Source organism: Esox lucius, chromosome 5 (assembly GCF_011004845.1).
Source record: "Esox lucius isolate fEsoLuc1 chromosome 5, fEsoLuc1.pri, whole genome shotgun sequence".
Classification (NCBI taxonomy): Eukaryota; Metazoa; Chordata; class Actinopteri; order Esociformes; family Esocidae; genus Esox; species Esox lucius.
In genome coordinates this window covers 33,321,085-33,346,649 of record NC_047573.1, presented here as the reverse complement: position 1 = coordinate 33,346,649, position 25,565 = coordinate 33,321,085, and the positions used below count along the sequence as shown (strand labels likewise).

At 40.3% G+C, this 25,565-nt stretch overlaps 1 protein-coding gene across 2 annotated transcripts in view; it reads right to left on the bottom strand.

The window, feature by feature from the left end:
* Window positions 1–25,565, bottom strand: part of LOC105024376 (double C2-like domain-containing protein alpha) — a 77,620-nt gene that overhangs the window by 39,546 nt on the left and 12,509 nt on the right. For both annotated transcript variants that reach the window (XM_010894296.4, XM_010894297.4), the window contains exons 2-7: window positions 16,742–17,097; window positions 16,192–16,271; window positions 15,501–15,575; window positions 15,169–15,278; window positions 4,736–4,862; window positions 4,197–4,265 (exon numbers count right to left, since the gene is read on the bottom strand). In XM_010894296.4, coding sequence (XP_010892598.1) covers window positions 4,197–4,265; window positions 4,736–4,862; window positions 15,169–15,278; window positions 15,501–15,575; window positions 16,192–16,271; window positions 16,742–17,093 — 813 coding nt within the window. In that variant the 5' untranslated portion in view covers window positions 17,094–17,097. The remainder of the gene's footprint in view (window positions 1–4,196; window positions 4,266–4,735; window positions 4,863–15,168; window positions 15,279–15,500; window positions 15,576–16,191; window positions 16,272–16,741; window positions 17,098–25,565) is intronic.

Below are 25,565 nucleotides of genomic sequence, written 5' to 3'. Positions count from 1 at the left end.
TCTGGGATACAAAGCTGGACTACTATGTACTACTGGGGATACTGCAGGACTGGATACTAATAATACTTAATACTAATAACAATGTCATTACTGGGGATTTTTATACTACAAACAATTTTAAACATGATTTTTCAACTTTTCAGGACAAGCAAAGTACTAAGCTTATCACATGCCAGCTCAACATGAGACATTTAAAGATTCTTTCTGTTATGTATTCAACATGATGTAAAAAGTGTTCTTGAAAATATTATTTTCACACACTGGTGACATCATAATGTATTTAAAATATGATTTCAATAAAATGTTTGCAGACAAAGTTTAATTATAAAAAATGTAATGCTCATAAAATGTAATGCTTTTTGTTACTGAACATCCTTTTGTCAGTGACAAGTCCAGAAATTGTATACTAAACAACACTTTTTACTGAAATTCTGTACAGATCGAGATTGCTTCTGAGGGGGATGTAGTGGTGTAGTTGTTATTTGTAATAATATTTGATTGTTAGATTGTTTTTATAAAATCAGTAACCCTATCTTATAATTGGCAGAAGTGTTTTTTGAATGTCATTATATCTTTATCTAAAAGGTTCACATGTCTAGATTTGTTTTTGATTAATTCCCTGACAGGTTTTTTATTTTGAACAAAGCCACTCATTTCAAATTGTCATTAATTCATTTGTTTGCAGTGTTACGTTTTAATAACAATGAAACAGACTCTGCTTCATTTGACTACACCGCTTCAAATTACACCCCTCTTTCTTGTAACTACACTGTAATTATGTGGGAACAGACACAGCTTCAAATTACAGCCCTCTTTCCTTGTAACAACACTGTAACTATGTGGGAACAGATACCGCTTCAAATTACAGCCTTCTTTCCAAGTACTTACACTGTAAGTGTTGTTTGTACCATATAAGAACTAGTTAAAGATGATGGACTTATAGGAACTTACATGGTAAGTAAGGGTGAAGTACTCAAGGTACGGGAAAGAATATTCTACAACGAGGATGGTATGAAGGCAAATGATAATTTACCACATATTTATTTCTTGTTCATCAAGTGGACCAGGTAGTGTGTGTGTGTGTGTGTGTGTATATATATATATATACACTCACCTAAAGGATTATTAGGAACACCTGTTCAATTTCTCATTAATGCAATTATCTAATCAACCAATCACATGGCAATTGCTTCAGTGCATTTAGGGGTGTGGTCCTGGTCACGACAATCTCCTGAGCTCCAAACTGAATGTCAGAATGGGAAAGAAAGGTGATTTAAGCAATTTTGAGCGTGGCATGGTTGTTGGTGCCAGGTGGGCCGGTCTGAGTACTTCACAATCTGCTCAGTTACTGGGATTTTCACGCACAACCATTTCTAGGGTTTAAAAACAATGGTGTGAAAAGGGAAAAACATCCAGTATGCGGCAGTCCTGTGGGCGACAATGCCTTGTTGATACTAAAGGTCAGAGGAGAATGGGCCGACTGATTCAAGCTGATAGAAGAGCAACTTTGACTGAAATAACCGTAACAACCGAGGTATGCAGCAAAGCATTTGTGAAGCCACAACACGCACAACCTTGAGGCGGATGGGCTACAACAGCAGAAGACCCCACCGGGTACCACTCATCTCCACTCATCTACAAATAGGAAAAAGAGGCTACAATTTGCACAAGCTCAGTTGAAATTGGACAGTTGAAGCCTGGAAGAATGTTGCCTGGTCTGATGAGTCTGGATTTCTGTTGAGACATTCAGATGGTAGAGTCAGAATTTGACGTAAACAGAATGAGAACATGGATCCATCATGCCTTGTTACCACTGTGCAGGCTGGTGGTGGTGGTGTAATGGTGTGGGGAATGTTTTCTTGGCACGGCTTACCTGAACATTGTTTCTGACCATGTCCATCCCTTTATGACCACCATGTACCCATCCTCTGATGGCTACTTCCAGTAGGATAATGCACCATGTCACAAAGCTGGAATAATTTCAAATTGGTTTCTTGAACATGACAATGAGTTCACTGTACTGAAATGGCCTCCACAGTCACCAGATCTCAACCCAATAGAGCATCTTTGGGATGTGGTGGAATGGGAGCTTTGTGCCCTGGATGTGCCTCCCACAAATCTCCATCAACTGCAAGATGCTATCCTATCAATATGGGCCAACATTTCTAAAGAATGCTTTCAGCACCTTGTTGAATCAATGCCACGTAGAATTAAGGCAGTTCTGAAGGCGGAATGGGGTCAAACACAGTATTAGTTTGGTGTTCCTAATAATCCTTTAAGTGAGTGTATATTCCTAGCTATAGTATATAATTCATGTATTGTTCAGTTCACAGTGAGTATCGAACCGTGCACCCTAGACCCTGTACTGAACGGTTCCATATGACCGTTTCACCTTTAATGCATTTTACATCTTCATGAGTTATACAAAGTTGTTTAGAATATATAAACTAGTGTTGTTTTGAAAGAGTAGGCACATATGTAGAAAACAAATTTCTAGCCTCAACCTGGCAGCTGCAAACTCACAACTGTAAAGACACCTGCTCTTATCACTGAGCTACCCAACTTGGTTTGGCTAGCAAATGTTATATATATATATATACTATGCAAGCACATCTGTTAATCAACTTTTTCGGTCTCTGCATGTGCCAATCAACCTAATTTGGAAAATACTTGTTCTCACCAGTAAGACACATATTTTACCCAAGTTTTTTCAAAATGTGCATAGTAGGGTAGTAAGGAATGGCCTCTTGACACATAGGAATGAACAAATGAATGCACAAACGAACAAACAGACTTGAACCCAATACTTTCTCCCTCTTCTGATTTAATCATTGGGTAACAACAAAATCAACAGCATAAAAAAATTAAAATAAGATATTGATCCTTGGTTGCTAAATCATCTGTTTTTGCAGTAGGCCAGTGAACAGCAAAATAATCAACTGTCATATGGTGAAGAGGGGCTAGTCTCCCCCACCAATTTTGTATGCATTTACTGGGAAGACTGATATCTTCATATATAGAGAGTATGAAATCTGCATAACTTCATAAATGAATCAGTGTTGTAGACTATATAACTATCATTGCCAGCTCAGTGTAAATAAATGAATTCAAAATGTGCGCTTTGTTCTCACAACTGATACAGGTATATATATTGTTTTGATCAGTTCTGCTTATGAGCAAACTACAATCAGTAACTCTAAAATAACGTTACATTGAACCAGTTGCAAATTCTGTGTTTTACTTTATCATTATCGAAGAAATGTCAGTGTCCTGAAATAATGTAACATTTATCTACCATTGATAAGATATTTTAATGAGCTTGCTTGAACATACAGGTAAATGAGCCAATGTCGACAACTGAGGACTGTGTTTTCAAATTCAAGGTTTATCACCAACACAGAAAAACAGGCCACTCTTTGGGAACAGTCCATTCCACCTGAACGATTGATAAGGTAATATGCATATAGCTCACTGATGATGTAAAAGAGAGAGAACAATTGATCAAGATGGGAAATAAACTTGTAATAAAATTACACAACTTTGATTGTTTAATTATTCATGTGAAGTTTGGCACCCTATAGTTAAAATCTGCTAGTCACACATGTTATCTTGGAAAACAAGAACCTTTTTTTTAAATTAAACTTAGGTGAATGATGCCAACTGCCATAGAGATTCGACATTAACTAAATGAGATTGATCCATGGGGGTGCTGTAGTAATCAACTTAAATGTATTAGTCACACACAATATTTCAATAAGCTCAAGGCATACATTATCTGACATGTTTACTCATTTTGTGCATGTTTGTTTTGTATTTATTTTGTAATTAACCTTTATTTTAGCTCTCTCATCGATGAACCCTGCATGGATACATCGATATACAACAATTCCACTACTGTATATCTAGATTAATAATGATTGCATTTAATCTTTTAATTGAATTGAGTCCATTTGCAGGTTTTAATTCCACTTTCATGTGCTTTAACCTTTTAATGGATTAAAGGATTAAATTAGTTTAACTTAGGCGTTGATTGTATAAAAGGTCTAATTGAAATGTGACTTCTGCTTTTAACCTAACTTGTCTGAATTGAAGGGATGCAGGGGGCTGCCTCACAGGGTGCCCAGGGAGCAAATGAGATTGCCCATCAAAATGTTCACAGACAAATAGAACCTGAAGGGAGAGAACCTTGAGCTTACCTCTCTCAGGTAGCAAGAAATGCCTCTTACTGCTGGATTGATTGGAAGGGAAGCTGTTGGGGAGGGAAGCTGGAGAGAGAGATGAAGAGATAAAAAGAGTGAAAGAGGGAAGAGAAGGAGAGAGAGAGAGTGTAGAATGAATGGGATGAACAACACACAGCTGGTATCAAAAGCCCTGGTGTAAGGAGTAGCAGGTTGCCTAATCCCTTATAGTGAACATAGGCAATCTTATGCTACCTGCCTGCTTTTTTTTTATCACTTAGGCTAATTCAATTTCCTTTCTATAGCTCTTGTTTGACTTTCTTTTTTGTCTGTAGTTGTTTGTAACAGGATGGGGAAAAGATTAATAGAGAAGTGCTCACAATACGGGAGACCCATAAACGAGTTAAACAAACATTGAAGTCAGTCCTCTCCCTCCTTCTGCCCTCTGCCAGTTCTGGCCACACCCATTCTCAACCCCTCTCCCCCAGCTACTCCTCTTCATCCCTTTCTCTCTTACACTCCCCTCCCCTCCCACTGCTTCCCCTCATCCATCTCACAGGCGGTGGGTGTTCCAAGCAGATGTTAAAGTGTTTGGTCTGGTCCGGCTTCACTCTGCGCAGGGCCACCCGTGACTCCCCGATGAACTCATTATGCGTCAGCTTGTCCTCGTCACACACAGACACCCTGATGGTGGGGGGGGGGGGGGGGGGGGGGGGGTTGGGTGACAGAAGGAGAGGGAGAAAGAGAACAGAAAAGTCATACAGAGTGGGTCAATCATGTCTAACTGACTCAGTCATAACAACAAGTAAAGGGTGAGGAAACAGACATAGCGATATATCTATATCTATATAAAGACAGAGTGGAAGTATTCGAGTAGGCATGGTCATTCAACATACTCAGGAATCATTCAGGATTTTGTCATGAGCTGCATTACCAAAACATAGAACTATCCCTTTAACTTAACTCAGTTATGACTAACCACTGACCTACTTTAACCATTATTAATGTATGAAAGAACTGACAAAACAGCAGTGACATGCTGTTTTTAGAAAGCAAAACATTTTGTTTGCTTAGGCATACCACTTCATCCCACGACGGTTAGCCTAGTGGTTAGAGCATCCGACCAGCAACTGTAAAGGTTGCTAGTTTGAATCCCAAAATCGGCAAGGTGTCCTTTAGCAAATAAAGTTAGCAATAATTGTGCCCAGTGTGGTAGCCCCACTCACATTTCCAATTTAGAGGGATTGGGTTAATATTTTATTTATTTGACCTTTATTTTAACAGGAAGTCCCATTGAGATCAAAAATCTCTTTTACAAGAGAGACCTGGCCAAGGTAGCAAGCGTATAAAAAACAGAACACATTAAAATGCAACATATACAACATGAAATTCAATAAATCCAAAATAAAACATAAAAGATAATTGTTCAAACACAGTGGCCTCTCAAGAAAAACAACCACATGCCTCCATCACCATATTCTTTATGATGCCCTTAAATTCAACAATGGATAAAAAATATGTCTAATTTTAGATCTTTTTGCAGATTATTTCATGCACAAGGTGCATAAAAATGCAGTTCTCCCCAGATCTGTCAAAGCCAGAGGTACAATTAAAAGCAACCACTAGGAAGAGTGTAGCTGATAACTACCAGAGCTGAGACAGGGAAGGGTACAGAGGTTTGCTGGAAGTTTACCTAACATCGCTTTATAGATAAAAATATACCAGTGCTGTTGTCTGTGGATGGTCAGTGATGTCCAACCCACCAAATCATAACTTTGCATTTGTAATAAAACATAGAGATGCATGATACACTGAATCAAGGCTCCGTAGGACAGAGGAGGCTGCATGCAAATTCAATATATCACTGTAATCGATCACCGGTAGAAAAGTAGCTTCCACAAAAAAAAATTGGGTATTAAAAGTAAAGCTTGATTCATTTCTAAAATAAATACTGATCTTAACTTCAAGCTTCATAACTAGATTAGCAATATGAGCATTGAATAAGCTTGTCGTCTATCCACGTACCCAAGTAGTTGAACGAGGGCACCCTTTCATTGGATTTAACATCAGACTTAAAAATGCTAAATTCATCAAGCAACTGTATGCAAGTTTTTGAATTGACCATTAACTTTGTTACAGTCATGGCCAAAAGTGTTGGCACCCCTGAAATTATTCCAAGTATTTCTCACAGACAAGTATTGCATTAACACATGTTTTGATATACACATGTTTATTCCCTTTGTGTGTATTGGAACAAAACAAACAAAAAAAAGGAAAAAAGCAAATTGGACATAATTGCACACAAAACCCCCCAAAAAAGCCAACATCTCAAAAAGAGTACAGTTCCCTACACGATCAAACTGGAGGAAACTCTGACTGGAGGAGATCTGGCTGACTCAAAACCTGAAGAGAATTAGACGTTTCTGAGAGTTAATGGCTTGCGTGATAGGTGTGTCACTGGACAACAGCATAATCACAATCAGAAAGAGTTTTATTGCCAAGTAAGTTTCACAACAAACTCTGAATTTGTTCTGGTCCATTTCTGCAGCAATTTTGAACAAAGGAATTTAAAACAAAAAAGAATAGTGGACTGAGCATGAAGACAATAGACTGAGCATTAATAAATTAGTAAAGAATATACTAAAAATATGTGAGGTGAAAGAATTGTCAAGTTCAGTGTTGTGTGTGTATGTGGGGAAGGGTTATAGATTTATCCAGTTGAGGGTTGTGTGTGTATGTATGTGGGAAGTGGGCTATAATGAGTTTGGGGCATGTTCATGAGGCCTACCGCTGTAGGAAAAAACTGTTCTTGTGGCAAGAGGTTTTGGTAGCCCTCAACCTTCTGCCAGAGGGGAGAGTTCTGAATAGTCCATTTCCAGGGTAAGAGGGATCAGCCCCAACTTTGACACTTGTCTCAGTGTCCTGGAGGAGTGTAGGTCTTGTAGAGGCGGTAGATTGCAGCCAATCAACCTCTCTGCAGAGCAGATGATACGCTGCAGCCTGCCCTTGTCTTTAGCAGTGACTGCAGCATACCAGACGGTGATGGAGGCGGTCAGGATGGACTATATGATGGCAGTGTAAAAGTGAACCATCACAGTCTTTGGGCAGGTTGAACCTTTTCAGCTGCCCCAGGAAGTACATCCTCTGCTGAGCTTTCTTTGTAAGAGAGGTGATGTTTTGCTCCCACCTGAGGTCCTGGGTGATGGTTGTGCCCAGAAAGCGAAAGCAGAGTTGACTGGGAAGCCACCCAGGGTGATAGGAGGAAGGCCAGCTGGGCTTCTGAAGTCCACCATCATCTCCACTGTCTTTAGGGTGTTGAGCTCCAAGTTGTTCTGTCTGTATCAGGACACCAGATGGTCAATCTCCCACCTGTAGGTGGACTCGTCTCCATCAGAAATAATTCAGATGAGAGTGGTGTCATCCACAAACTTCAGGAGCTTGATAGAGTGGTCACAGGAGGTGCAGCTGTTGGTCTACAGGTAGAGGAGTAGGGGGGACAGGACACAGCCTTGAGGGGAGCCGGTGCTGATGGACAGGTGCTTCCTCTGCCTCATATTGGACTGGAAGGCTGTGATCCACCAGCATGTGGACTCGGGCACTCCCAGTTGGGATAGCTTTTCTTTGAGCAAAGTGGGAACTATGGTGTTGAATGCAAAACTGAAGTCCACAAACAGGATTCTGGTGTAGAGTTCAAATGCTGAAGGATGACGTGAAGAGCCTTGTGTTATGGAAATGTCTTGAACTGATGTGTTCTTATTGATTAAAGTATTGAGGCCCCATGTTTAGATAAGAAAAGGAATGTTGGTTGTGCTGTGAGAAAGTAAGTATGAGGTGCTGAGGTAAACGTAATAGCAGGATGGGGGTAAATGCAGACCAAGGGGTTCTAGGACAGGATAGAGGAAGATACACAACAGGGGGTATGATGGATAAGGAACATAGGTTGAATTTATGGTACGACCATGCAGATTCTTATCCCCACCCATCTCTCTAAGTATTGAATGTACTTCCAAATGCTTTAGAGACTCATCAGATGATTATCCTGTAAGCTTTTGACGTGTCTCTCTATTTGCAAATAAACTGTTAATTGTGCAAAGACAATTTTGCCTCTGTACTTGCTCCTTTAAGAGTGTCTATCAATGGAATTACCATCACACTTGTTGACCGCATTGTCCACAGACCTTTTGGCTCTGTAGGAAAACTCCAGTGGGTCTAGTACAGGGTCAGTGATGGTCTTGAGGTGGGACAGCACAAGGCACTTAAATTACTTCATAACCACCGAGGTCAGTGCAATGAGTCTGTAGTCGGTAAGTCCTGTGATCCTTGGTTTCTTGGGGACTGGGAGGATGATGGAGGACATGAAACTGGCTGGGATGTAGCATGTCTCCGGTGAGGTGTTCAAGATGTCCATAAACACAGCAGAAAGCTGATCTGCACAGTGCTTTAGGGAGGATGGGGAGACTCTGTCAGGCCCTTCTACTTTTTGGGGGTTCTTTCTCTTGAACAGTTTGTTAACGTCCCCTTCCAGGATTAAAAGTTCCATTGTAGTGGCAGAGATGGGGATGATTAGAATGGGTGATTGTAAATGGGCCCCGATGGATTCCTTCACTGCCTTACCAAAGCTGTATTTAGCCTCTATGTACCTGTTTGTGTCCCCACTCCTTAACACCTCCTCCTTTATTAAACGCAGCTGTCCAAACCAGGGTTTGTTGTTGTTGTAGCTCACCTTGGTATGTGTTGGTATGCAGTTGTCTTTACAGAAGCTGATGTATGATGTCACTGCGTCAATGTACTCATCCAGACCATTAATGCCAGACCTAACTCTAGCCCAATAAGTAAGTCACAGTGTCAACTGTGAAAAGAATACTTTGAGGTGCAGGTTTGTAAGAAAGCCATTGCTAACATGGTAAACTAAGAAAAAGAGGCTTGTCTGGGCCATGAATCACCTCCAGTGAACTACAGAAGGCTGGAAGAAGATCTGATGGACCGATTAATAAACATTTGAAATATTCAGTTTAATCTCTCTGGTGTTGGTCAGGGGTTAATCCTATAGCGAGAAAATTACCCAAAACACACCTCCAGGCTATGTCAGCACTATCTTAGAAGAAAAGAACAAGGCAGTAGGCTTCAAATCATGTCTCCAGACTTCAACCCCATCGAGATGGTTTGGAATGAACAGGGCAGATGTTTAAAAGTAAAGTAAGCTACAAGTGCACACACATTTGTGCAAATTTCGACAACTGTGTTGAGCAATATTTGAATTCCATTGTAGTATGATTGTCAACTGTTATGTCTATAAAAGGTGGTTACCTTGATTCATCAAAAATATAGATTACATTTTGTTAAACAAAATGATTCCACGATGTGGAATCCTGCGGATTACCTGGTTTGGGGGGACCGTTGCTGTTCCTGTCCTTGTCCACCTGGTCATACTTCTGACCTAGTCTAAAATCAAATATACTCTGGATTTAGCCCAGAGAAATTTATTTATTATTCCAATTGGACTCTTAATATCTCACCCGGCACAGCCAGAAGAGGACTGGTCACCCCTCTGAGCCTGGGTCCTCTCTAGGTTTCTTCCTAAAATTCGACCTTCTTAGGGAGTTTTTCCTAGCCACTGAAATTCAACACTACTGTTGTTTGCTCCTTGGGGTTTAAGGCCAGGTGTCTCTGTAAAGCACTTTGTGACAACTGCTGTTGTAAAAAGCGCTTTATAAATAAATGTTGATTGATTGATTGATTGATATCTAACTCGTCTCCAATTGTTTATTTGTTATTTGCTTTAATTTCAAAGTACAGGAATAGTTTAAATTGTGTGAATTTCAGTTAAAACTGGAAACATTGAGGTGTTCTAAAACATTTGACCGGTAGTGTACACATTTTGATGTTTAATGTTTCAATGGTATGTTTTGCAGCTAGGTGCATTAGTACACCCATGTAGCTTTAAATGAAGGAAACATTTGCTAGAAAGTTGTGGTCAGAGATGGTGGCCGGGCCTTAATGCCATCGACCTTGACCCTGCCCCCTAAAATGCACATGCATTCACGCTGGTTTCAGTAACAGAGTCCTGTGGTAGGTAGTGGGCTGACATCATTGTGTGATTTATTACAATGCTAAAGCGGCAATTCATGGATAAATGTACTATTCATAAATATGGTCGGATGATTTGCCTTGCATGCTTGATTTGGTCGGTTATGACCCTTTTATGTAGAATTAATTAACACCACTGATACCATCAACAGGGTCTACATATAAAGCGCAACAGGGTTGCATAGTGGTCAAAAGTGTTGGGCGAGTAAACCAAAGGTTGCTGGTTCTAATACCAAGGCCCAAAAGGTGAAAATGAAACGCAGTTCTTAAAATAATTGTAAAAACAACCTTATGACAACAATGTGGGAGGTCATGACAAGTAACACATTAACACTCCATGATTAGTATTACCTGCGTTCTATACTCTACATTTCTACAAATGAGCACACTAGATTTCTTGGTGTGTACACAGGTACAATGATAACAATTTACAAATTCCTGGATAAACATTTACCTGGGAAAATAAGGTTAAAGGAAATGCTGCATGCTAATAAACCATGTTAACGATGTGTTGCTCTTATTTAACAATGTGTTACTATCATTAGACTGTGTTCTATGGCGCAGTAAAAAGTATGCATATCTATTAAGAATTTGATTGAGATACAAGCCAATATAATGAATAATCCATCATTCAAATGTAGTGGATGCAATTAGTATGTGGCATTGCCAGGAATTCAGACAGTGTGAAAGTGCTGCATGCCAGCTTCTCCAAACCATATTTTATGCAGCTGTGTTAGTACCCTGCCACAGTGGCACTATGTCACCTCAGACACACAAATAAACAGGTAGAAGACATGAATGGAAGAGGAGGAATGGGACAGAGGGTGTTGTTTATATTGTATTTTTTATGGACAGGTGTGTCTGTGTGTGTGTGTGAGAGAGAGAGAGAGTAAGTATGTGTGCATCTGTGTAAAATGTTTTGTATCCTGGTGGAAATAGTAAAACAAGCAATATTAGAAAAATGCATATGTTTGACATTAACTATGTATATCAAATATCATATGTCGCCTGACCCCACTTGTTATTTCTTGTTGTTGTCTTTGCTTAAGCACTTGCAATGCTAAACTGTTTCACAGGTCGATCAACCAATCAAGTATTTTTAGTTCCATATGTGCTGGAGGAGAGTAAATTCTCTGACCAACAACCACAATTGAGCTTGCACACAATGAGTGACTAGAGCGTGATGACAAGCTGGTCTTGAGCCTGTTTGCATTGTACTATGGAAGACCCCCGGGCGGTCCTGGCCACAATCACACAGCTGTACTCCGAGGAAGTGAATCGGGATCAAGACTGTCATATTTATTCTTGAACTTAATTCATAGCCAAGAGACAAAGATGGCCAAGTTATTTGGCTGTCTGTAGCTGCCAGGAACTGGGAAGGATGTCAAAATAAGTCCCAAACTGCATCCTATTTCCTGTATAATGCATTATGTTGGACTAGGGTCCACAAGGGCTTCACAAGGGCTTTTGGAAAGTATTGAGATTGTTTTTTTTTTGTGCCATCAATCTACACAAAATACCCCAAAATGACAAAGCAAAAACATGATTTAGAAATGTTTGCCAATTTATTGAAATGTATTTAGACCCTTTATTCAATACTTTGTAGAAAAGCCTTGAATAGAAATCATTGCTTCGAGTCTTCTTTGGGTTGCCTCCAACAGATTTTCTTTCCTTTCCTTTTAAGCTCTGTCAGATTGGCTGGGGACCATCGGTTTAATGAGGTTTAAGTCCAGGCCTTTGCTGGGCCAGTCAAGGACATTCACAGTCTTGTCCTGACACCATTCCAACAATGTTTTGGCTGTATGCTTCTGAGACTTGTCATCCTGAATTTGGAATCTTCGCTGTATTCTGAGGTCCTGTTTGCTATGGATCAGATTTCCTGTGTGCTATGGATCTTGCTTGGTTTGTTCTTCAATCCGGACCAGTCTCCATGTCCCTGCCGCTGACAAGCATCCCCACAACATGATGCTCCCACCACAATGCTTAACTGAATAGATGGTATTAGCCAGGTAATGTTTAGGTCAGATGTACTGCTTGGCATAATACCTGAACAGAGTGCTTCTAGAAGGAATGGTTTCTGTCTAGGCAATCTATCATAAAAGGCTGAGAGCTGCATATATGTGCATCTTGCAGGTTCTCTCCTCTCCAAAGAGAATCTCTGATGGTCTGTGTCATCTCCCTGACCAAGGCCCTTCTTGTCTGTTTACTTAGTTTAGTCGGATGGCAATCTCTAGTAAGTCTTGGTGAATCCAAACATGAGCTAAATATGGAATGTTATGGTAAAGGGTCTGAGTACTCATATAAACTACATTTTTTATTTATTTATTACTTTTAAATATTGTGAAATTGCTTTGTCATTATGGTGTTTCGCGTGTAGATTAATGACAAAATATGTATTGAATACATTTCTATATCAATCAATCAATTAAATGTATTTATAAAGCCCTTTTTACATCAGCAGTTGTCAAAAGTGCTTTTACAAAATACCCAGCCTGAAACCCCAAGGAGCAAGCAACATCCATGTTGAAGCACAGTGGCTAGGAAAAGCTCCCTAAAAGGGGACGAAATTGGAAGAAATCTAGAGAAGAACCAGGCTTGGAGGGGTGTGGGCTGTGACCTGGCAATGCCAGGTGAAATCTTTGAGAGTACAAGTTGTAGTAATTAATAAATGCGTGTGGGCTGTGACCAGAGTCTATTAAAACAAATCAAGGTCAGAAGCATGATCTGATGGACAAGGACAGGGACAATCCTGGGGGGATGGGGGGGTGGGGGGGCTCAGCAGAGTGGCAGCTGGAATCATCAGGTATCTTCTTGATCTGTAACACAACCAGGAGGACATTGGACAGGGAGAGCGACAAATCTTTTGAGCCTGGTACTCTGGCAGTGTGGGCCAAGACCACATCTCCTCCTAATTTTAAACGGAGCAGGAGACAAGGAAAATTTAGAGAGCGCTTTCCTTAGATTTGCAAGGATTTACAGTTGAGAAGGAGAACTGACCCTACTCTCCCGGCACAATAATATAGCAGCGTAAGACCTTGGGGCTGAGACAGGGGTTCCTGTGACATTGTGGCCCTATCTGGGGGAGGCCCTAGACATGGCCCAACAAGCAGGAAGTCAATCCACCCACATTGCCAAGCATCAACCAAAAGCACACCAACCAAACGCAGTCTATAACACAACAAAATATGGAGAAAGTGAAGGGGTCTGAATACTTTCCAAAGGCAGTGATGCAAGTTACCAGAGGAAACCACTTGATATCTGTTGAAGGCCCCAGAGGTAATTTATACTGAATTAGTCCTCGGAACACAAGCATCCCTTCACTTCCTCTAAGATGAAACCCAGGAAGCCAGAAGAGAAAGTGAGAGGAGCAGGGGGTTGGGGGAGGTAGTGAGAGAGAAAGCGAGAGAGAGCGAAATAACAGGCCTGGGAGTCAAGTGTGAGAGAGGGGGATGGAAACGGGGAGGTACTCTATAGCCATGGAATACATGATCATTTTTAACATGACAGTGGCTGACATTTCCATCTCCTTGGAAAACACATCGCCTGCGGCACCGATAAAAGGCTTTTCAAATGTAATCCCTGCACAGGGAAAGTATCACAAACCAATGCTCCAGTGTCCAATCAGTGAACTACACCAATCTAAACATGAAAAGATTATCTAATCATGGGTGGTTTTCACTCGAATTAACTCATGGATTTACACAATAATTTAACAGTTTGATTTACTTTTTGAGGACAATCCCTATGATTTCAGTGACACCTTCCATCACCACTAGGAATCTAGTCTGGGATTCATGTGGCAAATCCATCTTTTGTGTTTGCATTGGTAGAGCATGATTTTTGCAATGGGTTGTGTTTAATTGTCCCCACTGGGGCCATCCAAACAGAAAATGTGTGAATGTATTAAAAGTGTCTTTTGATTTTTTTTTTAAGAACTGGCATATTGCTGCAGTCTGATGAAACCCTCTTATCTCTAAAGTAAACCCTTTTCAGGAAATGGAAAATAATCTCCATATACTCCCATTAACTAACATAAAATTATTAAACTTCAGAAGCTATTTTCTTGGTCCTACAGTAATGGAATCTTCTGATTATATTTCTTGGAGTGTCCGCCTTCAAATATTTCACATTATGTGAAGCTTCAAGATTCTCATTAGTCAACAATGATAAACGTTATATTATTCAAATATGTGCAATCTATTAATAGCACATGTAGTCTTCACTTCTCAGTTAGGCTGATGTTGCCTGTATGGAGGATGCAAATTGAATCCTATGTCTTCCACGGTTAACTATGGGGCCTGGTCAAAATGTGGGCATTGTATAGAGAATAGGGTACATTTAGCATCTCATGCTGGGGGGCTTCTAATATCTCACAGGAGATCAATAGTCTATTCAATTCTGCTTCAGAGAAAGTTTGTAAAGTCGTCACCCGCACAAACAACATGAGACTTTCGTCACTTCTGGGGGGGTCAATGAAATTAGATACCCCCCAGTGTTTACGCCGACCTCAATCTGTCACTGCAGATGGAAGAAGGGATGGATGGAGAGAAGGTGGGTGGGAGAGAGAGAAAGAAGAAAATGAAGTGAGAGTGAAGAATTAAGGAGAGGGAAAGAAAGAGAGAAGAAAGCGGTTGATAAACAAATGGAGATGGGAGCAAAACAGACGTTGCCATATGCAAAACCAATTGTGTTAGAGTGTGTGTGTGCAGGTATACATGTGTGTTTGTGAAAGCGACTGAGGAGACAGAGAGAGCGAGAGATGTTTGAACAGAGAGAGTCAGAATGGAGAGACAGACAGAAATTAAGACAGAGAAAGATACTGAGACAGATTGAAACACATAGCGTAGAGACAGATAGAAACACAGAGACTGATTTTGACTAGATGCCCATGTGTAACAATAACCTGAGTGTTTTCCGGTACATATCCTCCTCTGTGATGCCTTGGTAGGTAAGTGTTTCATTCCACACGGGGTTCAGGGTGTTGCGCACTATCTTGGTCTTCAGTTTGTTCGCCTGTGGCAGAACACATGAAAGCAGGGTTACAACAGTAGCAGCAACAAACCTACGGTGGCCCTAAGGGGCTCTTAGGTTAACACATCACAGAAAAGGATAAAACTGTCAATACTACACAACCAGTCAACATGAAATATACAACAATGACATGACATTGTCATAAAGCCTTAAAAGGTGTAAGTTACATGTGGTGAAGGTTCAATGAAAGAAAACACATAGGACCTTGCAGGCTCCTGGGAGCAGATGCAGCTTGACGTAAGGATCAGCCAGGCCATTGAAATCCATTGGCTTCAGACCCTTGGGAATGGCGAAAGAGAGACGAAAGATAGAGAGAAATTAAAGGAGGAAGGAGATTTATTCATCATGTCTGTTTCATCCTTCTTTTGCATTAATGTTCCCCATTCAAATAAAGCCCTTTAAACTGAAACTGAATCAAGTGGGGGGGGGGGGGGTAGGGTAGAGAATTGGGATGGAGTGAAGTGTACAGTCTAAGTCCTACATGAACGATTCATCATCAAACCTTGTCAAAAATGTAGCTGTCTACTGCAGCGATAATACTGACAGGTGGGGGAGGAATCTTGACAGGTCTGTTTCAAAACATGCGGTGGGTTGGAGTGGTAGGAGACGCTACAGAGTTGAATATTTCAATGTACCGGTTCCGACTCCTATTACTGTGTCTGTCATCCAACACACAACCCAAGTAGTACATTTGCGAGTATTACTCAATGGCTGATTCCTATTGATGACCAAATTGAGACGTGATTCTTTCTTAACCCACAGGACATCCCATCCCGATGACTGTTTTATATGTTGCTATCAGTGCTAAAACATGCTACGGAGGGAGTGTGGAAGCAGCTGGCTTTTGATATAAAGAGAGAAATCTTTTTCTGGGGCTATATTCAAATTTAGCTACCTTGGCTTTTATGACGGTGCAGTGTAAAGAGCTGGTGGCTCGCTCATACAGCAGGTCAAACTCCAATGTCCCCAGGGCAGCTGAAAGACAGCAACAGCAATGAAAAGTTTATTATTTCTTGTTATCATTCTGGTCTCTAATTTGTTTTTGCATCATATTACTCCACTCTGTTGCTTCACTCTGTTTCTACAGTCTGTTATTTCACTCTTATTCTCAGCTTTGACTTTCCACTGTGATGCTTCACTCTGATGCCAAACCATGTATTTTCACCAGGTTAGTAACTATTTGGAGTAACTGGGTGGAGTTGCAGTTAAAAGAGTGGAGTAACAGGGTAGGCTTGAATAGTGGAGTAAGTGTGGTGTAACAGGTCAGAGTTATGTGGTAGACTTTAATGTTATTAGGGTTAAGTAACAGAGTGGAGTTACATTATTTCAGGGTGGAGTAACATGATGGAGTAACAGAGTAGACTTGGATGGTGTCATTTCAAAGTGGAGTTACATGGTAAACTGCTTCCCACAAACTCATCCGACACGTTAACCTTTCCACTCACTGCTGTCATCGCTGTCTCCGCTGTCGATCTCGATAGATGTGTCCATGCTGCTTGTGGCCGAAAGGCCGCCCCCTTCGCCGTCCCCCGTCGCCCCCGCCAGGAGCGGGGTCAACAGGCCACCGCTGCCCCCTCCTCCTCCCCCCACTGCCCCTACTCCGCTGCCAGGGCCGAGCTCGGAGGGAAACCCAGCCTCATTGGCTGGATCCAGCTCAGAGGCTGAAGAAGTGGGCGAGAGGCGGGGGAAGTAGGCAGAGATCTGTCGGATGGGGCGGATGGGGCCTGGGCAGACGTCGATAGCCATGTGTTCCTGGATAGAGATGGCCAGGCGCTTGTTTCCCTTTCGTACAGTCATCCGGCTTGGGTGGGGTGGGTGAAAACAGCAGTCAAACACAGATCTGACAGGCCTGCATACACAGGCAGTCTAATTGGGATATTTTACTCAGCTAATTTGTCTTTTAACCATTCACATCAGATGTATTTCCAATCAGATCTTTTTTCAAGGCTGAAAAGATGGCTCAAAATATCAAATTAGTGTAAAATACCCATCAGAATTGGGCAAACCCAGTGAAAATGAAGCCTTATATTTTTTGGTTGTTGGTGATCCTTTTTTATGTCAACCCACTTGGTGTTTTTAAACCCAAATTCTATTCCAGGGCTGTGTGTTTCATTGTGGGGTTGCTGATCTAGAATCTCGGGCTGCCTCCACTTAACATCTTAAAATATTTCCTAGGAATCGTGTTCCAACAGATTTTGAGACAATTAAGATGTTCAGCTCACAGTACAGTTGTAAGATCCTAAATGGGTCGCCCTTATGCAGTATAGGAAAAATGTTTCCACTTTTACATTTCAGACTTGATTTTCCAGTAGAAACATTTAATCACAAATGTCCATAAATTCTAATCCACATTATTAATTAAAATGTCACGCTGCTGCAGGATTCTTTTCTTGATGTAGAAAACTGTCAAATTAACATTTTAGGAGATACTTTTTAAAAGAATGTTATAAGGATGTTATTAGGATGAAAAGATGGCCCAGACAAACACCAAACCAAACACATAAAATCAGGAAAATGTTCCAAATAAATTACTGGTGAAGCTCATTTACAATGTTGCAAATCACAGGAAATCAACCAGCACACCGAGGCATCGCCAATCGCCAATCGCCATCAATAAACTACACAGCGTGTTTCAGACAATCACTGTAAATATGACTGTTCAGAAAATGTTGCAATGGAAAAACCTAACAAAGTCTATAATTTTGGCACAACTAAATGACTACTCTTAATTCTTGCTTGTTAGCATGCACACCTTTTTAATGTTTTGAATAATGTCACAGGCCCACAGGCCCAAAAGTGGCATTTTAAATTTTTATTTTTTTATATGAACACATTTGTCACCACTGTCATTTACCCACATTTTACCCACTTTCTCAGAGCAGACAATGCATGTGTTTCATAAATAGTTTGACAGGTCTATGGTTCAATTAAAGGCATAATTTATGCCATACATGTTTTTTTTAACAATGTGTTTTTAACATGGCTCTAAATAGCGATATGTATGTAGGCATATCTGTGTCAGATAGGCTTCATGTGAAATCCTTGTGTAAATAATGTTGGGTGTAGGTGTAAGGTTCTGTTTTGTTTTTGCTGTTGTTTTGTAATGTAGCCTGCCCTTTTGGGGTCTTTTTTAATGTTTTGTTTTTGCTGTTCTGTAACATAATGTAGCCTGTCCTTTTGGTTCTGATGGTTTTCACCTGTTTGTTATTTAGTACTTGTTAGCTCCCTATTTAGTTTGCCCACTTCTGTAAGCCCTTGGTGTGTTATTGCGTCTTTTGCGTCTGTACCTTCCACCAGTCTGTGGTTTTCCTGCCGTTAAATTTTGTAAATTTTTTACCTGCCTTAGTTTCATCATTTAAACCTTTTTGTTGTTCTCCAAGTCCATGTGTGAGTCCTGCTTTTTCCAGAATTGTGACAGTAGGCCTATATTTTTTATCAAAATATTATATCAACAATTATATCAACAATTTATGGAGTAAAGAGGCAAAAACTGAATGAATGCCTTTTTCAATAATCAACACACCAGCTGGTAACTCTTAGCTCGTTATGAGTTAACAGCTAAATATTCCTAAATATCTGTCTATATGTATAATTTATCACTAAAGCAATAATATGCTTCTATTTATAGCCATTAGAGTAGGAGTAAAAATTGTAGAATGTGGATTTATGACACATTTACTAGTCTTTTACATTCTCTGGTCTTGGGTGCTGAATAAAAATCTCACAGCTATGATCTCGCTTATCAGAATTAGAAGTGTGTGGGCACGGAATGAATATTGTAAACAACAACACTGCATAAACATCACTCGGGGGAATTTAAATGAATCCCAACCTAAAATCTTATAAACTCTGATCCTCATTATCCTGACCTGATAGCCCTGCCAGACTGGGAGACAGTCCAGACGTGAATTACTTAACATGCAACATCCTGCCTCACGCAATCAACTGATGAGTGGGACGATTATCAACACGTCGGTTTTTAAGGAGGACACTTTGTGTTTCCAGGCAGTCTATGTTTCTGGAGGTGTTTATATTGACTGCAGTGGCATACTATTCACTTTATTGGGTCAAACATAATGTACTATCTAGGGAATACAGTGTCATTTGGTACAAACTCACAGACCACAATACATGAGTGTTAGAGTAAACAAGTGTTGCATCTTTCCAAGTAAATGAAGATTGTGAAGTTTTCCAAAGACTGGTGGGTTTTGATGGGATTTTCTGCCATAGATACCAAAAGAATTATCGGTTCCCAGATAATTTAGCTTTATGAAAAATGAAGAACTTCCACTTTCCAGAAATGTGAAGTACTGATGTCACTTTTGTAGCAAATGGACAAAAAAAACTTTACTGGCCAAGAATCAACCGTAAATCAGTGGCAACAACAAGCATGCATTCTGTTGAGCTTGTTGGGTCACTCAAATGTTTGTCATATACAGTGGGGAGAACAAGTATTTGATGCACTGCCGATTTTGCAGGTTTTCCTACTTACTAAGCATGCAGAGGTCTGTAATATTTATCATAGGTACACTTCAACTGCGAGAGACGGAATCTAAAACAAAAATCCAGAAAATCACATTGTATGATTTTTTAATAATTAATTTGCATGTTATTGCATGACATAAGTATTTGATCACCTACCAACCAGTAAGAATTCTGGCTCTCACAGACCTGTTGGTTTTTCTTTAACAAGCCCTCCTGTTCTCCACTCATTACCTGTATTAACTGCACCTGTTTGAACTTGTTACCTGTATAAAAGACACCTGTCCACACACTCAATCAAACAGACTCCAACCTCTCCACAATGGCCAAGACCAGAGAGCTGTGTAAGGACATCAGGGATAAAATTGTAGACCTGCACAAGGCTGGGATGGGCTACAGGACAATAGGCAAGCAGCTTGGTGAGAAGGCAACAACTGTTGGCGCAATTATTAGAAAATGGAAGAAGTTCAAGATGACGGTCAACAATCTCCCTCAGTCTGGGGCTCCATGCAAGATCTCACCTCGTGGGGCATCAATGATCATGAGGAACAACATGGCAGGACCTGGTCAATGACCTGAAGAGAGCTGGGACCACAGTCTCAAAGAAAACCATTAGTAACACACTATGCCGTCATGGATTAAAATCCTGCAGCGCACGCAAGGTCCTCCTGCTCAAGCCAGCGCATGTCCAGGCCCGTCTGAAGTTTACCAATGACCATCTGGATGATCCAGAGGAGGAATGGGAGAAGGTCATGTGACCTTCTCCCATTGTGAAGGTCACATGTGACCTTCTCTCCCATTGTGAAGGTCATGTGACCTTCTTCCAATGTGCAAATTAAATCACCTAGTAATGTCTCATCTTGGAAAAACAAGTGAATTTGCAGAGTCATCAAATGAATGAACAAGGCTCCAAGTGTTGTTGTGTTAACATTGAATTTGCATTACATGACAACTCAAATACTGATCACAAGACATTGAACTGACATTTCCCCCAATGGGAAAACTGCTGCATTTGAATGCCACTGAAAGCTGATTTGATACACCCTAAGGCAAATTGTCCATCTGCAGACTGCCCCTATCTCAGAGTCTGACTGCAGTAGTTGCGACACATTTTGGACCACTGGCCAGTGACTTTGAGTTGGCTTACAATGCCTTGGTCATATTCACACCAAGCTTTCAAAACCGAATTGGGCAGGAAGTGACAGACCTCATCTTGTTTTTCCTGGCTGAGGATCAAACAAACATCTACCAAGGAACATCCAGAAAGATGACGTCATGTTCATTTAACAGCTAACCAAAGAACCCAACCAGGACTTTCTAATTAGAAATTCTCTTTAATTTTCCATTTTAAAAACATACAATATGGTCATGTTTATTAAGCGGCAAATGAAACAAAGGGGAGAAATATTTGGAGTCCAATGAGATACATATTTGCAAAAACTAAAAGTAATCTAACATCCAGCTTCTAATGCAGCTTGCAACAAAGTCAGCTCATCATGGCACGTAGGCAAAACTAATTGTGTGGAAGCTGGAAGGCCTGGGTCTAAGCTTGTGAGCTTTCAGTTAAGTAGCATAGCTTAGTAGATGATTAACCCTGAATTGCCACACCTGAAGAAAAGGGGCCATGATTCTTCCCCGACCTTTAGTAATGACACGTTGTGTTTCTGTAACACATCATCCATGGTAATGTAACAGGATTTGATCTGGTGACAGAATCTTGCTGTGACCAACGTTTTGACCAACGTTTTAATCACTTAAGCTACAGTTTTTATGTGGCCCAGCATATGGTGTTACAAAGAGCAAAGTACAAAGGCATTTCAGTGGCAGTTAAAAATGTTATGCAAGCATTCCTTCTAAAGGCATGCCAATAACATGGCGGCGACGATGATGACGACAGGCGAGCACAAACTCACTTCAAACAATATTAGGATCAGATGGAAACTGGCACACCTGTGCACAAGGAAAAACCCACACATGCACGCACACTCAGGGAACATCAGGGATCAGAGGGAAATTGGTACCCAAGTGCAAAACACACACACGCCCAATGCCAGCTGGTAGGCTAGGTGTTGATCTAATATGCACAGTCAGTCGCCCACATGCCCGTAAGTGTCCCCAATAGCCCAAACCAGCACTCTCTAAACATCATAACCAGCTTCTAGAACCTTTCGTCTGCTAGTGTGTAGCTTACAGCTCATATTATAGTACAAGTTCATTATTCATAGAGGTTACGGGCAAGGTTTTTCCACCCGATTTCCAGATTGTGTTTTGATGCAGGCGACCTAATTAGGGTTGGCACTGAGGGAGTTAGTTTATCTGACCCGGGCGCCTGCTGTAGATGTGTTTTGCATTGTGCGACAGTTGTATGCATTTGGTTGGTAGTGGGCCTGAGCCAGGTGATAAGTCAGTACTGTACAAAATAAATGTGGCGTAATTAGTGCGTAGAATAAGGTGTCTTCATTGCTTTTGGAAAACAAAATGCCTTCCCAATGTAAACTAATTCAAACCAATATTTCATGGGAAATAGACAAATCCACATGCTGCCTTGTAGACTACATGATCGATGCAGATTACTGTTTTATTTGAACCCCTCCCCCTTTCCCCATTTCCCCTATGATATGATGGACTGGTTTACCCCGGGCTAGATTAATAGAATTTCCTCAGTGTTTGGAGTGATCTTGTAATTAATATGGATGTGTTTCACCCTTGCTGGTCACCTTGTTGGTACAGGTAGCTTTCTGTCCTGGGACAGCTCATTAGTAAGTGCTGGCAGAGTGCTTCAGTTGGAATGAGAAAAGAAGAAAGCAACAACTTATGTTGTTTACTCGCATTTACTGAGATAATATACGATACATGTTGGAACCTAATGTTCTCTACTGGTTGGCTTTGCTCCAAGATTCATTTAGCCACTACCAATCCTAAATGTGTTTATGTATTTATTTTGTTTGGTTAACTGAAATTCATGGTGGGTGTCTTAAATTTTTTTTCCTATTCGACAATATTTAATGGAAACTGCAATGTGTGTCGTTAAGAAACTCTTGTGAGAATATTTATTTTGTGTTTTGTTGTTGAAGTGACTCCTTTGTTTGTTCCCTAACTGTTTGAGCGACAACATGTTTGGTTTGTTATTAGAGTACAAAACATAAGAATGTTATACCCTTACGTCCTTTTACAGATGCTCTCATCCAGAATTAGCAACAATTAGGGCTAAGTGCCTTGCTTAAGGGCGTTTGAGCCAGCGACCTTTCGGTTACTGCTCCAACAATCTAATCACGAAGCCACCTGCTGCCTATAAATGAGATTTTATCATGGATATTTTCTGGCTGTTACAAATGTGCCCAGTCATGTCCGTAGTCTCGTCATTTCCCTTGTTACATGTGTTCTCTGATGTTACTGATTCATACATCTGAAGATGTATCTTTATTATTAAGCCAGTGTGGCTACAATATGTTTCTTACTGTGCTGTATTTAGATATTGGACAAATGCATCTTTCCTTTTCAATGATTAAATCAAATTAATTAAAGTTCAAATAATCAGATCTATAATTGTTGGTACATATTGTAGATTGGATAGACAAATTATTTGTACATAAAAACCCTTGAATATTGAAAATCCATTCAACCACACACACAGGACACATCTGGAGTATGTGCAGTATAAACAAATCCAATGCAATCAGAGACTGGAAACTGCAGGAGACATTTTCTAATGTTTCCTGAATGATAACATTCCTACAAAAATATTTGCATCTACTGAATATGCTTATATTGTATGCTGTATATATATTGTATATTTGTGGGTACTATATTGTATATTTGTGGGTACTATATTGTATATTTGTGGGTATATTGTATATATAAGTGTGGGTACTCCAGGGGTGTGTGGGCAAGTGCATATGTGAGTGGATTTGTTGTCTTATGTAGATATTGGTTTGGCCAATATGTAAACATAATTTTTATGTACTGGTCATTTGAATATGTACTCATATGACTTAATTCATGAAATATGGAAAAAAACTGTATCCCAATGTGTCCAAGACCTAAATAATATGGTAAAATAAATATCTGTAGTTCAGAAAATACAATTGCTGAATTAAATGTTTCAGTTCAAATATTATATGCTTCAATTAAATCATTTAATTTCACATTTTCTAAACATTCCAACTTTGACATGGGAGTTATGATAAAAAATGTAAATGCTGACTCTTTCATTGTGGTTGTCTTGACATTTGTCATGAGTATATTGACACAAAATAATTTGTTGGCAATTTTTTTAAACACTAGTTGCCAAGCCTGGTAACTTACAGCTCACAACATACAAATAAAGATTAATATGGTATAAAGCATGAACGCAAGTCAAACAACTGTCAGCTATAAGATATACCTTTACCATTTCCTTGATTGGCCTTTGAAATGGGGTCAAACCCTTTTTACCAGACATAACTGGACCCATGTTTTTCAAAAGGTTTAACTCAATGAAGAGATCCAGACTCGTCAAGACTCCTGGAAGAATGTTCTATGGACAGATTAGTTCAACGTTTTTCTGCAGTTAATGGTCCTGTTATTTTCTGATAAAAATTTAACAATGCAGTGTAACCAATTGTTGCTTCATTTAGAAAGAAGGATAGATGAAACACATATCCCTTTTCAATCTACGCAATCATGGTTTCAATCTGCATAATAACAGAATGTCCTCTTTTTAATTTGATGTGCTTTTTTTATGTAGCCTGCCGGGAAACCAGTTTGGATTTGAAAGTATTGCAGCTTTGATATGTAAAAGTTTCACTCCCCTAGATTCATTTTCGTTATATAACCCAACTACTCTCACAGTTTTTCACAATCGCTAACACACTGAAACTGGTTCTGTGAACAATATATACAAAACTATTTTGCTAATTTCACGGACTACCCCAACCTATAACCACTATTCACCTGTTTTCAAGTCTCTGCTGCAATCACACTCTTTTTCCTCAAACTCTACACGTAACTCTCTTTGTAAAGGACCAGTGTCACCAAGTTGTCAAGTAGAGAACATGGCCATTCAATAACTAAACTCAAATCAACTAATCAGGCATTTGTTGTCATGAATAACAAGGGCTACAGGAAAGCTCATCTGTGTTTTGGAACAATGGATGACAATGTCAGAGAGCGAGAGAGAGAAAGAGAGAGAGAAAGAGAGAGAGGAAGAGAGAGAGGAAGAGAGAGAGAGAGGAAGAGAGAGAGAGAGGAAGAGAGAGAGAAAGAGAGAGAGAGAGGGAGAAGGAGAGAGAGAAAGAGAGAGAGAGAGAGAGTGGAAGAGAGAGAGGAAGAGAGAGAGGAAGAGAGAGAGGAAGAGAGAGAGAGAGAGAGGAAGAGAGAGAGGAAGAGAGAGAGAGAGAGAGAGAGGAAGAGAGAGAGAAAGAGAGAGAGAAAGAGAGAAAGGAAGAGAGAGAGAAAGAGAGAGAGGAAGAGAGAGAGGAAGAGAGAGAGAAAGAGAGAGAGGAAGAGAGAGAGAGAGAGGAAGAGAGAAAGGAAGAGGGAGAGAAAGTGAGAGAAGGACAACTAAAAATGAGAGGTGGTGGACAAGAGGAAGATTAAGAAGAACAATGATCTCCAGTGACATTCGTGACACTGTACTTGACCATGCTGTACTTGGTATGACAATGAGGGTAAATGGAGTACAGACAAACCTGGTCTACAGTGTTGTCCCTGACATCCTTGGACAGTTCTTTGGTCTTGGCCATGGTGGAGAGTTTGGAATCTGATTGATTGATTGTTTCTGTGGACAGGTGTCTTTTATACAGGTAA